Here is a 14,142-nt window from a genome sequence, read left to right on the forward strand (position 1 = left end):
TGTGCGTCTCTGGATGTGTGTGTGTATGTATTACATATTGGCTTTTTTCCAGACAGCCGGTCTCTGACAGCAGGAACACACCCAACTCTTCCAATAACCATACAATGCCCCAAAACCCCCAACGCAAAGCAAAAAGGACTGGCAAATGTGTGTCTGGTAAAGTTATTAATGTTATTAAGTGATAATTAATAAGAATGAAGACAGTAGTGTGTATGTGGGCAGTTTGCCTGTGCTCTCAGAATTATTGGTACCCTTCATGAAAATGCGAATTTTTTTTTTTAAAACCATTCTGTTTTGGCATTGATTGTTATAACTTAAGGCTGGCCAATCCCAACAAACTCCTGGATCAGATATCTGAGTAAGACTAAACAGATAGAATTAAGACTTTAATTTGGCAAAGAAGGTAAGTTTATATTTTTTTAATGCAAGAATTTATTTATGAAGTTCTCCAGTTCAAAAAAGAATACTAGTTTTAAAGCTAGTTTTTAAAGAAAAATATTATCCGATGTGTATTTGTATTAGATATATACACTTAGAGGTTTAGTTATTGGTATTGGAAAGAAAAAGTGGTAAGTTTAGTATTTTGACTTTCATATTTATATATACACTTTGTGGCCAAATGTTTGTGTACATCAGGCTATCACACCCATACAAAGGCGTCTAGTTATACAGTAATGTGCCTCCAACTTTATGAACTTTATATGTACGCACCCTGTAGAAAAAGATCAAATATTGAGTTGTAAAAATAAAGTCGCTTTAGTATGAGAGACTCAGATGAACTAATATTTTATGGTTAAATATTTCTTAAGGTCGTCAGTAATTTAAGATTAGATATGACTAGAAGCAGGACTTGTGATGAAATTTCTCATGGTGTAAAAACCAATTGACATTCACGGAAGACGGAAGCACAACCTCGAAGGCTCTCAGCAGCAATAAAAGACTTTCAAAAGCAATAAAAGACTGTCATTGACCATTGACCACTGTGACTGCAGTCGCTCCCGTGGACATTATGATCCTTGAAAATCAAACGGATGAGGAACTGTACACACAATCATTCACAAACACCACTTGCACATCGGGAGGTGGGAGTTTCTGCTACATCCCCTCTACAGTCCTGTTCTCGTTCCAAGCCATTTCCTCATAAAGGAGTTCCTGGGAGGCCAGGGTTTCAGACATGAAGAAGGCAGTCCAATCAGGGCTCTTGCCTACTGAGGAAATTTTGTTGAACTGATGTTAGTAAAACGCAGAAATAAGTGTTCCGGTGCAACAGGGGATTATAACTCTTTTTTTACTCTTTCTGTAAAAAGTAAACTGTTTTTTTTGTTATTCTGCACAATCAAAAGTCCCGGTTTGACTTGAACACCCTTCGTATATTGTTCGTATATTAAAAAACTATTACTTTCTCGAATAATTGGTATAAGATATAATGTTTAGATAATTATTTTGCCCATTCTTAATACTTAATTGTTTACGCTATATGAAATATTTCATATAATTTTAGATAATAAACTTATGGCAAAAACATTAGCTCACTCGGTAAGAGTACACTTGTCTCGCTTAAAGTGGTCTCACACAGGACTCGCGCTCGACTATTTATAAAAGCAGTGCGTAGGTGAGTGCGTGGCTGAAATCGGAACATCAACACATAACGTCGTGCACTATTATATTCCCACTGAGATCTAAGGGCACTTTATGTGCAGTGTGGTAATCCTAATAGTATGTGGTAGGTTAAGGTTATGAGGTGTGTATTGCTGCATGAGATCATGCTGGAACTGCTGAGGACTATATTAAGCAGTGTTACGAGGTCTCTGGACCTCATTTCCTTCAGACACACACACACACACACACACACACATACTGGTTTTTGTGGTTTATAAGGTCTTTAAAGGCCAAACCAGTAGGGTGGTGGTTTAAGGGGACCCACCTTTCCCAATGCTTTACAGAGATGAGAATACTATCAAAAAATTTCTTTTGTTCTGCAGAAAAAGAACCTCACTCAGGATTTCCTATACACACAACAGAACTCAAAATATGATAACATGATATTTAAGTGGTACATAAGGACTTCCCCGCCCACTCCTAAAAGTACCCGCCCCTGTGAAAATTGGGGTTTACTAGGTCCTACTGATTTATGACGCCTTGCAGTTTACAACACACAGAAAAAGTAAATTTGCTAGTTTATAGGAACAAATGTGTTTTACTGGCACATTATAGTAAACAACACACAAACATGACAATACTGTGCATTGCCAGGACCAAGGTGATTTGAAAGAACCGTTTTGCAAATACAACACACAATAAAAGATCTTACAGTACTACAGGGACAAATGTGTTTTATTGGAACATATCCAAATGCAACACACAAAATTTACAACAGTGCATTGCCAGGATAAACACAAGTACTATTATATAAAATTTTTATCCCTTAGATAATATTGAAAAACTTTTTTTTAGTTCAAGCATGCCAAGTGAAGAAACAGACATCCATCATGTACAACTATGTACTTTCATAGGCATCTTAATCCATTGAACCATTCAAAACAATCTAAATAAAACAAGGCATAGCTATATATATAATCAATAAAACATAAGATGAAACCTAAACCAGTTATTCAAAATAAAATGTTAAAGCAGAATTTAAGAACAACTGTAGAATTTAAAAACAATCTGCTGCATATGTAAATGAAAAACAAAATAAGTGGACAAAAAAATCTTAAAGAAATAACGTACTTGCTTGTGTATCACTTATTTTGGGCTTTCCTTTTCAAGCAAAGACCTCCATTTCTTACAAAGTCTAACACTGCTGGCATTCAGACAAAGTGCCGAGTTTCCCTTTAGTTATATGTGCTTTCAAAAGTTTCATCACAGTTGTAAAAAAATCCCAGCATTGGACCAACACACTCTTCAACTTATTCATGGGTTCCCAATCTTTGTCCCGGACTCATTTCCTGTACATAAGAATACTTACTTTATTAAGCCTGAATTTTGTGGGAGGTTCATGTACTTACATTGCTGGCTATATTCCAATGTAAAATCTCAGGTACCTTGAGAAACTTCAGGAGGTGTTTCAGTGGGCATCTTCTGAATACCTGCAAGACATAAGCAATGCACTGATAAGAAACCTCAACAGTTCTTAAGCACATACCCAAAATTCTAATTATACGGCCAGCAAACATCTGAAGAAAATACAATATGTAAAACAACCTATATTGATCACTGCTACTCTGAATTCTAAAAAAAGAACATTCTACGAACAGTGATGCATGGTGGTGGAAATGTAAGGTCTGGGGCTTCTTTTTGCTGGGCCGAAAATAGGCCAAAGTGGGGCCCAAAATGAGTGGTGCAACAAGCCAAGCCAAGTCATTTTACAGCCAAGTGATACTATTTATCCTTTCCTGATTTTTCTGTATTTCCATCATGTTTATTCTACGTAAAGCTGCTTTATAACTACTACTTTATGACAATTGAGAAAAGCTATATACAGTTAAAACCAGATACTTACATGCACTTGAAAAATTAATTAATAATACTAAATAAAAAAAAAACCTTTTGTTCCTTTACTGTCAAACATTAAATCAAAGTAAAACAGGAGAACTTTTGTACCCTTATTTTTTTCAGTAAAGAAAGAACTGTTTTTTTTTTTCTGAAAGTGTATGTAAATATCTGGTTTCAACAAGGTTTCATTGACTTAAGTTGAACAAGTAGTTCAAGTGTACATTCTCAAGTTTTATAAAAGGTAATTTTATGCATATTGGTGTCAATATGAAAGACATTTTACCTATAATCTCCCTGAATTGTACATCTGCATAATAGGAACTTCCCCATGTACTGCAACACTATACATACAGCATATGCCTTAAAATATTGCCACTACAGTATGGACATCACATATTTAATGGAAATTATAAAAACACTTTATAAAACCTGACCATATACAGTTTAACCACTTAACAACTTGCTTGATTACAAATTTAAAGCTGTGTAATACAGAGGAAAAGTATATTTAAAGGAAAGAAATAACTAAATTCGTCCTAAATATAGCATCTCTAATTTCAACAATATTCTAGTCATGCACTAATTAATAAATGTAAACATTTCAACTATATAAAACATTTAGTCTATAGGTAATTATTCCCTAAATACAATTATGGGTTAAAAAATTAACAGATATACATAAAGATGAGTCCATACCTACATGATTAGAGGCACCAGCAGGAACGTTATCTTCAGCATCAGGTCCACTGGCTTCACACTGTCACACAATCTCACCTTAAAGTAAAAGTGACATGAGAAATGTCAAAATGTGTTTAACATGCACACAACATCAAACATGGACTAAAATGACTGCAGAGTTTCTGTTAAAATTTGCTGAGGCCCAGGGCAAAATCATGAAGAGCAGTACTGTCCCTTTCCTGAAAACTTGCAGCATTTTTTACACATCGCCAGCATGTCTATGATTAAAAACAATCATTCTTGCAAGTGTTGCTTTGGCTAGATCAATGTAGACCTGAGATGATGTTTCTTTGAGTTTCCCAAACGCCATATTTGCAGTCTTCTCAAGGAACTGATAAAGACACTGTACATCTTGGGTGAATGATAGTGTTAATGGTTTGTTAAATTTGGCCTCAATCAGTGTAACTAAGGCAGTGTGTGAAATCAACTCTCTGAAGTATAGAGCTTTTTAAAGGCATCTGTTGATGTTCTGTATGTCTTTATGGACCCTTGCTTTGTGCACTGGTGTGCAGTCATGTTGGAACTGGTGTGAGGTTGTTTTTCAGGGGTTTCAGCCCTTTATTTCCAGTGAAAAACTCTGAATGCTCAAGCATAGCAAGACATTTTAGACAATTTCATCCTTTCAACTTTTTGGGGACCGGTTAGGGATGTCCCCTTCCTGTTCCTGATTGTGTGAAGCTGCTTTGGGACAATGCCAATTGTTAAAAGCGCTATTTAAATAAAATTGAATTTAATTGTTCCAACATGACTGCACACGAGTGCACAAAGCAAGGTCCATAAAGACATGGATGAGCACGTTTGGTGTGGAAGAACTTGACTAGCTGTCAAAAGTAACTGTACTCGTAAGGAAAAAAAAAGTGTCACTTACATCAACTTCTTGGATGCCTTTTTATCTGATGTATCCTGTTGTTCTGGTGTCGGTGAATTCTTAAATGATGTCATCTAAAAACAGTTTTAAAGGTTTAAAATATTTACAGGCATAAAGCAAGCAAACATTTTTTTCCATGCCATTTCATGTGATCAGTCGACTTAGCAATCTTATTTCGTTACTACCTTTTACACAGAAGTGGCTATACTCCTGTATAGGCAGACTGTATATACAGACTTAAATATTTAATTTATCAATTAACTTACATCAGTCAATTAACTTACATCAGTCAATTAACTTACATCAGTCAATTAACTTGCATCATAGACATGCTTAATCTTGGCTATCGCTATTCAGCTTACAGTTTAAGCTGCAATTGTGTTTCTATATATAAATTTTAAATTAAAATTTTGCATTTCCTTGGCCCAAAGAATCATCTCCCACCCCGTGTCCCTGTTAAAAACAAGTGTCCTCATAAACAAGGTTTTTGTAAAACTAACAACACACTGAGATTCTTCAGTCAGATCAAACACTGAGAACATGTTCTGAGGATGTCCTAATAAAACAGTGTTCTCTTAAAACTGGTTTCAGTCATACACAATTTTATAAACACTAATACAGTACACTGTCCCAATAATAACTAGTGTCCTCATAGACAAGGTTTTTGTAAAACTCACAACACACAGATTCTTCAGTCAGGACATACTCTTAGAACATGTTCAGGGGGATGTCCTTATAAAACAGATTTATGTCTTACACAACTTTATCAACACTACAAAACACTTTCCCAATAATAATTCGACTGTTTTAAGAGTTCTGCAATGTTTTTTTTTTATTACTCCAATTCAGGTGTTTATAACAGTATTCTTTCAGTATTTACACTTTCCTCAGATGGTGATATGGCTGTTTACACAGCGTGTGGAGTTATTGATATGAGGTGTACGCTGGTCAGTTTCTGTGACTCTACACAAGGCCTTTCTGATGGTTGTATGTTGCTAAGTATCAAGTCATAACATTCTACCCCTGCTTTGTTCCACACTGTACATGTTTGGCACCACAATGCGGTGTTAACCCTGCAGAAGCGGTGTGGATCCTGCTACAGAGCAGTGTTTTAGAACAACAGGTAAAATGCTGTGATAATCCCACTCCTTAATTTCAAGTGTGAAACACTCCTTTACATGGAGTTAAAAGTAGGGTTTAGAAAGATGATAACCTGGGGTTAGGCACAGTGTGGAACGGTGTATACAAACACATTCACACAGTATTAAAACCTATACTGACAATGTGTTGTTCCAGTTTTAATAAAAAAGGTGAAATACTGTAAATAATGTCTAACAAATCCATCTAAATATTTAAATACCTGTTCAAGTCCTTGTGTTGATAAGCAAAAGCTCAGCTCCTCTTTAACCAACGACTCTTTGACAGGATAAACCTGGAAATATTAAGAATAGAAAAACATCCAGGTATTAGACTTATAGCTCAATAGGTAAAGACTACAGGTAATCATTTTCCTGAATCATGTAATTCTCAATATTACCTTCTCCCCACCGTTCTTCTCAATATAATTCTGCTTCTCTGAGGACAATTGGGCCATACCAAGGGTAACCTGAAATTCAAGAAAAAGAAAAATATTCTACTACAGGCAAAGGGTTTGAATATTAAATTCTACTTCAGCTCTGACTTCTGATTGAGATGAGGTGTTTAATTCATGGGTAGAATGATGAACAAAACAATTATCAGGTTATATTCAGCTACAGAAAGGTAGAACACTGCACTAAATGTGTACGTCAACACAGTTCTCACAAACACAACTTTACTTAAATGCAGAATAACTAATTTACCTCGTCTGTTTCTACGGTCAGTTCTTCACAGGCAGCACTGTCTGATGGCAACTCGCTTATCGGGCACTAAGAAATAAAATTTCACATTCAGAAACACTTTTACTAAGAGAAAGAAAAAACACTTATCCAGCAGAATATCAAACAATGTATACAAAAGATAAAGTCAAAGTTTGCATATTCAGAAAATAAAAACGCTACAATGTCCACACTGTGCACAGATATAATAAACAGTGCACACATTTGTAAGAGTAACTGTAATCGTAAGAATAACACTTTACTCTTTTCTACATCACCTTTTTGGATGCCTTTTTATCTGCTGTATCTTTTTGTTCTGGAGGTGGTGAATTCTTAGACGATGTCATCTAAAAAAAGTTTTGAAGGTTTTAAATATTTACGGGCATAAAGCAAGCAAACAAAAATATTTTTATGCTATTTCATGTAATCAGTCGACTCAGCAATCTTATTTCTTATAATCTTATAAAGCTTTCACACAGAAGTGGCTATACTACTGTATATGCAAACTTAAATATTGAATTTATCAAAAGTCAGTTAACTTACATTACAGACATGCTAAATATTGGATATCGCTATTTAGCTCACAGTTTGAGCTGCAATTGTGTTTCTCCATGTGCCAATGTTTTCGCAATGAATGCTAAACATGTTGCATGCGAACAGGCACATCAGCACTGTTTTAGACCTGATACCAATTTATAAACGCTAATACAGAACACTGTCCCAAGAACTAGCGTCCTTATGGACTATCCCTAACAACACAGTGAGCATGATTCCATAGACAAAGGATGCAAAAAAAAAAAAAAAAACTTTGAAGGGAAAAATTAGCATCCTGCTCCTGAACTTATATCAACAGACTGTAAGACACATTCTCTGGCAGAAACCAGATGTTAAGTGTGTTAAACTGCTTAAAGCATTTAATATACACCAATGCTTTAAAATAATGCACAAAATTACTAACATCTACATACCTTGCATCGCCATGGCCACTCAGAATCGCCGTAATTGTATGTGATCTCTTCACCAGGACAGATGCTTCTTATGGCAAATAAACAAAGATGAGGTTTACCATCCACACGGATGGTCTTCATTCTGCAGTTTGGTTTTAGATGATCATCATTCACCAGTCTCCCAAGGGAGCCATCATCCAGGGCTGCATCAACACTGAACAAATGACAGTGAATCTCTTAATAATACATTACTATTACAATAATACATACTTCTTATTCCAAATAGACACAACAACTGAGAATATCAGCACCAAAAGCTTCTCATCGAATATTATATTATTTGAAAACATTATCATTGAATATTTAATGGTCAATGGTCTTTAAGAAAATAAAACTGGGCCCATATTTACTAAGCATCTCAGAATCACTCATAGGAATCAAAGTTTATTTAGGACTAAAGACACCTCAGAGAAGGACATATAGGTTATTTATAAAGCTTTCTATTCTTACTTTCGGCAAGGAGTAAGACTGCGACAAGGAAAGTGTGAGACGTCACTTTTTACGACACAGAGCCGCAAAGTAGTCTGCACATTATAGGAGGTGTTGTAAAGTGTACAAAGTTTTAAACGGTGAAAAAGTGAAATGCTAAAATCAGCGGCAGATATGTGAAGGTTTTATGCACATGAACAAAACCTATAGATGTGTGACTCGCTGCATGACGTTATTCTAATCACTCTGCTCCAATCACAACTGATTAAAGCCCCTATAATAGAGCTGTCTAGGTCAGTCATAATCTGATCAACATGACTTCAAATAAAACGAGAGGATGAGAGTGTTTTGCTTGTGGCGAAGGGAGTAAAATGTAAAGAAATAATTGAAGTAATATTCTGTCCTACTCTTACCTCTAAAGATAAAAAGTCAATGGATGCAATATGTAAAAGCATCAGAGTAACCAGTCAGTTTGTTACACGTACCCCTGAGGAGTGAGAAACATGGGGATACGCCATGTTAATGAAACGATGAAGTGCTGCTCATAACAAGGAAACAAGAAAACAGTTCACTTAAATAATTTAATACAAGATAAAATGTATATATGAATATAATTATTTTAATATGTGCCATGGATTATGCATTCATGCTGCATGGTGGGGAAATGTGCGTGATCTATGAAGTTTAATTTATTATTTCGGACTGCTGGAATTAGTAGCCAGAGAAAAAGTTTTACTCCCCCACCCCATTTTTGTCTAAACATGCCCGTTATGAGCTCTGTGCTCTAAGCATCTCTCCTCTACATGTGTTACTGCCTGAACACCACTTCCTCACTATTCCTAACCAGTTAGGACACCTCCGGCGCTCTCCAACATTTTGGTGAAGATAGGAATGATTTCCTATTTTAAGAATCTTGATGAATAGCTCTTACCCCTCCCCACTCATGAAAATAAGGCCAAAATAGCGTCATTCTGAAGTTTTTGACCATTTAGGAATTGCAGTAGGAGCGATTTCAGACTCTGAGACGCTTGGTGAACATGAGCCCTGATCATTAGTGCTAAATAACCATGCAAATAACTTCCACATCTCCCCCATGTATATAATATTTGTACATACCAAAGGAATTTGCCATTGAATCAAAATTCATACATGAACACTTTGAGGGCATCATGATATATTCTTTGCCTCCGCTCACATTCTTCTCTGCTTATGAGATCCCCTCTGTACTCCAATAGGAAATCTCCCTTATCAAAGTCAGTACAACTAAACACACCTCTCCCTAAACAAGAGGAGTACAGCATGTCATGTACCTGAGACATTAATCATTAATTAACCAATCCCACCTGAACACGTAACACTTACCTTTAAACTCATTTATAAACCGAGCTTCCAGGCCATCTTGATCTTTCTTCTTAAGGCTGAAGTGTGTGGCCTCCTCCAGTGGACTGGGCTTCCTCCTCCTCCTCCTCATCATGTTTTAATCAGACTGTTTCACAGAGGAAAACCTCCTTTATACCACTTCATTTATGGTCAACTTCATATTAATCTGTGTTTATTTATAATTTGTGTTAATTTATATGTTTATCTTAACCAGAACACTGTACTGTGAGTCCCCTCTCACCCCCCCCCCTCACCCCCCTCCCCCAAACAAAGACTGTAGTCATGACGACGCGCTACCGTGACGTCACAGGCGCGTGTCACACGCTCAATTTATATATTAAATATAATAAAACAGCTTAAAACTAATTGACCAAAAGTTAAATTAATATTTTAAACACTTATATGTATCTGCGCGCGCCTTTAACAGCGCACGCGACACTTTCTGGCGCCGTTTAACTGACATAAACAAACCAAACTAACTCACGTGCAGTAATTAAACCGATTAAACGGCGTTATAACTCACCTTTCATATGGCAGCGGCTTCCGACACCGATGTCCTCTTCTCCAGGGTGCAGAGAGTCCAAACTCGATATTAATTCGTCGTGTGTTATATTACTTTACAAACTCCGTGGATTAAAACCCCGCTGTAATAAATCACCTGCAGCTGTGTCTTAAAGGAAGTCCCGCCTCTTAGCGAGGCCTTATATGTGCACGGTCCCTCTAAGGTCCCGCCCCTTAGCGGAAGCGCTTCTCCTGTTACTGCTGGCCAATCACCGACGAGGATTCTTGTAGCCAGCCAATCAGAGACCGGGAAAACTTACACTTGTGTATATATGCAAATTCTTAATGACGTAGGTGCAGTTCCGCGACCGGTCTACAGGGGCGCATGGAGGGGTTAGAGAACACACAGTGTGTGGTATTTTTTCAGGTTTATGTGGTCTATACGGACATGGGGCCAAAAACGGTACAGAATTGATCCCTAGACTGAGATAATGACTGCTACAAGGTCGGATTTATAAGGACATGGCCCCTGTCCTCATAAACGGAAATGTCCCTTTAATGCTGGTGCGTATTCAGGTCAAAAGTCCTCTTAAACCACAAAAACCAACACACACACACACACACACACAAGAGTAATGCATTTAGGAAATTGTAGGTCTGTGTTAAGCTGCTGTATATTTATTCCCATCACATTACCATTCATTGACATAAAACCGAAGATTTCACGTGCCGCGTTTGCGTGATTAATATCCATGTTGAGAAACCCACGCCTTAAATTCCTCACTTGCTCTGAAAACATGATAGGTTTGATGAGTTCACTTGAGAATTAGACGCACGCAGGCTAAGCGGCTACTCCTTTCAGGCAGCGTGTAATGGACTTTGTGTGTGTGTCTCTGTGTGCGTGTGTGTGTGTGTGTGTGGGACTGTGAAAGCCACTAGTCTCCCATGCCTCAGTTAGTGAACATGTCTGATCTCGCCTCCCCGCTTTCAAATTCACTCATTAGGGCCCTCCTCCACCTCAGTCATTTGCACCTCTGTTATTTTCTCATTCTTTTCATTCTCCCACATTCACACACACACACACACACACACACACACACACACACACACACACACACACACACACACACACACACACACACACACACACATTTAGAAGGAGTGCAAATGCAGAGAATGCGTCTCTCTAGATCTTCCTGAGCCGAAAAAAATAAAACATCGCCTCTTGATGAAGCTTTGTACATTTTCTATCTTTCTCTCTCTCTCTCTCTTTTTCCTTCCTCTTTCTCTTCTACTTTCTGTATCTTCGACCTCATCAATCAGGCAGCCGAAGCGGTCAGACAGAGGAAAAAAGCGAATAGCTTTATCCCCTGGAGTAGTGGTTCAGCAGTAATTTGCTGCAGTAATGTGGATTAATGCTTTACATTCAACATAAGAAAAATAAACAGTGATCTCCTGGTGGTCCGAGATCATAAATTAGCGTCGCCCAGACAGCGGCACGCCCAGGTCAGTCACCCTCTGTTTGCAAGCAAAACTAACACAAGTGTACTTGATATCTTCATCCCTAAATGATGATAATGTAGGCATTAAAGAGAAAATCCACCCTGAATCATATTACATTTGTGATAACGCGTCGGCTGATGGTAGAGTCTTGCTCTCAGCCTAAACATGGTATTGGTGCAAAAAATTAGGGTCGATTAGGGTTAGTGTGTGTAACTGATTTGAATTGAAATCTTTTAATGATCTTATTTGTCATTCAGATAAAACTTGACCGATTTAGATTCCACATGAAAAGACATTATATTGAAAATGTTTATTATTTTAAAAATGCTACATTATTGCAAAGATATATTTGTAAGATATTGCAATTTGAATTTAACTTGGTTACGGACACTACAGATTTTTTTGGGGGGACAAAATCCCTAATTTTGCACAGAATGCTTTAATTTAAGCAACAAGTTTTACATGTCATGCTTTTTGAAGCTTTCACCAATCTTAGTTTCAATACTCAAAGAAATATGAATCATTTGCATTTTAAATTATTATGCTTTGAAGTAAGATGATATAATGCTGAAAAATGGCCAAATAAAATCATCTCTCTAAAATGGCTAAAGTTACATGTAGCAACTTCAGAAGTAGCTTCTTGGGACACAAGTTTTCTGTATTATATGTAAGACATAAAAAATTAAATGAAATCAGCCCCGATACTGTTTTTGTACTATTCCTGTGAGAAGTTGTGTGCCGGGTTTACGTCACATGGAGACTATTGTTATTACTATCTTAGTTATAATGAAGATGAAAAGGTGGAAAAAAAGGTTTAGCAAGAGCTGTGTGAGAGATAACATTCAGCTTTTGCTAAGAGAAGGCGCTTCATTTCCTACTCACCCTTTTCTAGCAATGTTTAATATTTAATTATAGAATGCCATGCTGTTACGCAACATTGTTGCATTGAATTACAGAAGTGACTCGGCTAGTTAGCGATCTACGAGATGATATTTGAAGTTTGGAAACTTGCTTGTTCAAGGTGAGAGAGCCGAAAAGACTGAAGCACCGCTGCGTCACATTCATTAGGTAAAGATGAAGCAGGATGTCATTTCCACATGCTTCATTTACAGTATCAGCAGGAAACCTTTAACTAGGTTTGTGAGGTTGTGTGTGATTCACCATAATCCCCTCATACATCTTGACTACTGCAGATTGATAATAATGGGGCGTTCAATTCAACTTCTGATTGTGCAGAATAACAGAACATAGTTATAAGAGTAAAAATTTCATTTATTTTTCTTTATAATCCCCTGCTACATCTGAAACGCTGGCCTCCCTAGAACTCCTTTAATGATTGAAAAATTTGGAAATAGCTTGGAGCGAAGTCAGGACTGTATAAGGCATGTGGCTATAACTCTCTCCCTGTAATGTGCAACTTTTGTTTGTGAATGATCATGTATACAGTTCCTACAGTTTTCCAAGTTGGTAAGAAGTTATCCATAAATTTTTAAGGATCAGGTGTTCCACTCACGGAATGTTTACAGGAACACTGTAGCAGACTCCGCGTTACCTTGGATAGTCATTCACGGACGTACAGCCTTCTTTAAAAAGTTTGCATCATTCAAATTTTTTACTGCGACAAAGAGTCTCATTAACATTCTGTGCTTGAAGTCTTCTGTAAATGTCAGTCGTTCAAACCAATCAAGTTTCATCACAAGTCCTGGTTTGACTTGAACGCCTCTCCTAGTATCGCCTTCGTTATGATCTTACAACCTAACTTTAGACTTTTTATTAAAAAGTGTTAAATACTCATTTTTAAAATTTCGAATTCCAAAGATCTGTTCATTTTCTTTCAGGACTGTGGTATATTTTCCCACACTGACTACTTCTGAAATTAGTTTCAGTCTGAAAAGCAGAACTTTTTTTCAGGGTCACTTGCAGAGTACAGCTGTTCGTTACCATGCTCATTAAAAAGCGCCGTAGGGTAGAGCTTCAGCACAACCCCTGTAAAAGTCAAGCTGTGATCGCTTATCTCGTCTGGTCAATGTGTCACTGATAGTTCAGCGTGTGTGTGGGTGTGTGTGTGGGTGGGTGTGTACGATAGGAGTACAATTCATCAGAGATGAAACAAAATGTTAGGGTGAGGTTGAAAATCTTAGAAGAATCCAGGAAGCAATAATAGTGCATGCAATGAAAGTGAAAAGCTTTTGTTGTTGTAATTTACATAACAGATTTGGTACTTTCAATATAGCATACTGCGTTAATCGAGTACAACTTTAGTAATATCACTGTTACCAAATGGAAATCACTTACACTTGTAGATCATGTGTAGATCATGTTTTACGTGTAGATCATGAAAACTCAATGCAAAGCCCTTACATGT

At 37.0% G+C, this 14,142-nt stretch overlaps 2 protein-coding genes across 6 annotated transcripts in view; one reads left to right on the forward strand and one right to left on the reverse strand.

Moving 5' to 3' along the window:
- cttnbp2nlb (CTTNBP2 N-terminal like b) overlaps positions 1 to 14,142 on the forward strand; it is a 49,068-nt gene that overhangs the window by 17,268 nt on the left and 17,658 nt on the right. The gene's annotated exons all lie outside the window — the stretch shown is intronic.
- On the reverse strand, positions 2,317 to 10,872 carry LOC128529728 (N-lysine methyltransferase KMT5A-A-like). Of its 5 annotated transcripts, XM_053503210.1 has the most exons (11): positions 10,297 to 10,872; positions 9,756 to 9,879; positions 9,543 to 9,672; positions 7,926 to 8,118; positions 7,236 to 7,304; positions 6,943 to 7,008; positions 6,639 to 6,707; positions 6,462 to 6,533; positions 4,196 to 4,269; positions 3,045 to 3,089; positions 2,317 to 2,948 (listed from the first exon to the last, which is right to left on the reverse strand). In XM_053503210.1, the coding sequence occupies exons 2-10, from the start codon at positions 9,865 to 9,867 to the stop codon at positions 3,068 to 3,070; spliced, it is 807 nt and encodes a 268-aa protein (XP_053359185.1). In that variant the 5' UTR covers positions 9,868 to 9,879; positions 10,297 to 10,872; the 3' UTR covers positions 2,317 to 2,948; positions 3,045 to 3,067. The 5 variants fall into 5 exon arrangements, 3 of the variants coding, with proteins under 3 accessions (XP_053359185.1, XP_053359187.1, XP_053359186.1); XR_008361074.1 differs by lacking the exon at positions 10,297 to 10,872 and adding an exon at positions 5,102 to 5,175 and having other exon boundaries at positions 2,317 to 3,089; positions 4,192 to 4,269; positions 9,756 to 10,021; XR_008361075.1 differs by lacking the exon at positions 10,297 to 10,872 and adding an exon at positions 5,102 to 5,175 and having other exon boundaries at positions 2,317 to 3,089; positions 9,756 to 10,020.

Source organism: Clarias gariepinus, chromosome 9 (genome assembly GCF_024256425.1).
Source record: "Clarias gariepinus isolate MV-2021 ecotype Netherlands chromosome 9, CGAR_prim_01v2, whole genome shotgun sequence".
In the NCBI taxonomy this organism is placed as follows: domain Eukaryota; kingdom Metazoa; phylum Chordata; class Actinopteri; order Siluriformes; family Clariidae; genus Clarias; species Clarias gariepinus.

Bases quoted from the DNA above. Each gene is read 5' to 3' on its own strand.
- LOC128529728 (XM_053503210.1), bottom strand. From the start codon at position 9,867: ATGATGAGGAGGAGGAGGAGGAAGCCCAGTCCACTGGAGGAGGCCACA. The intron at 8,119-9,542 runs GTATGAATTTTG...TCATTTGTTCAG, and splicing joins GATGCCCTCAAAGTGTTCAT to TGTTGATGCAGCCCTGGATG. The intron at 6,708-6,942 runs GTAAATTAGTTA...CTTGAATTTCAG, and splicing joins TGACCGTAGAAACAGACGAG to GTTACCCTTGGTATGGCCCA.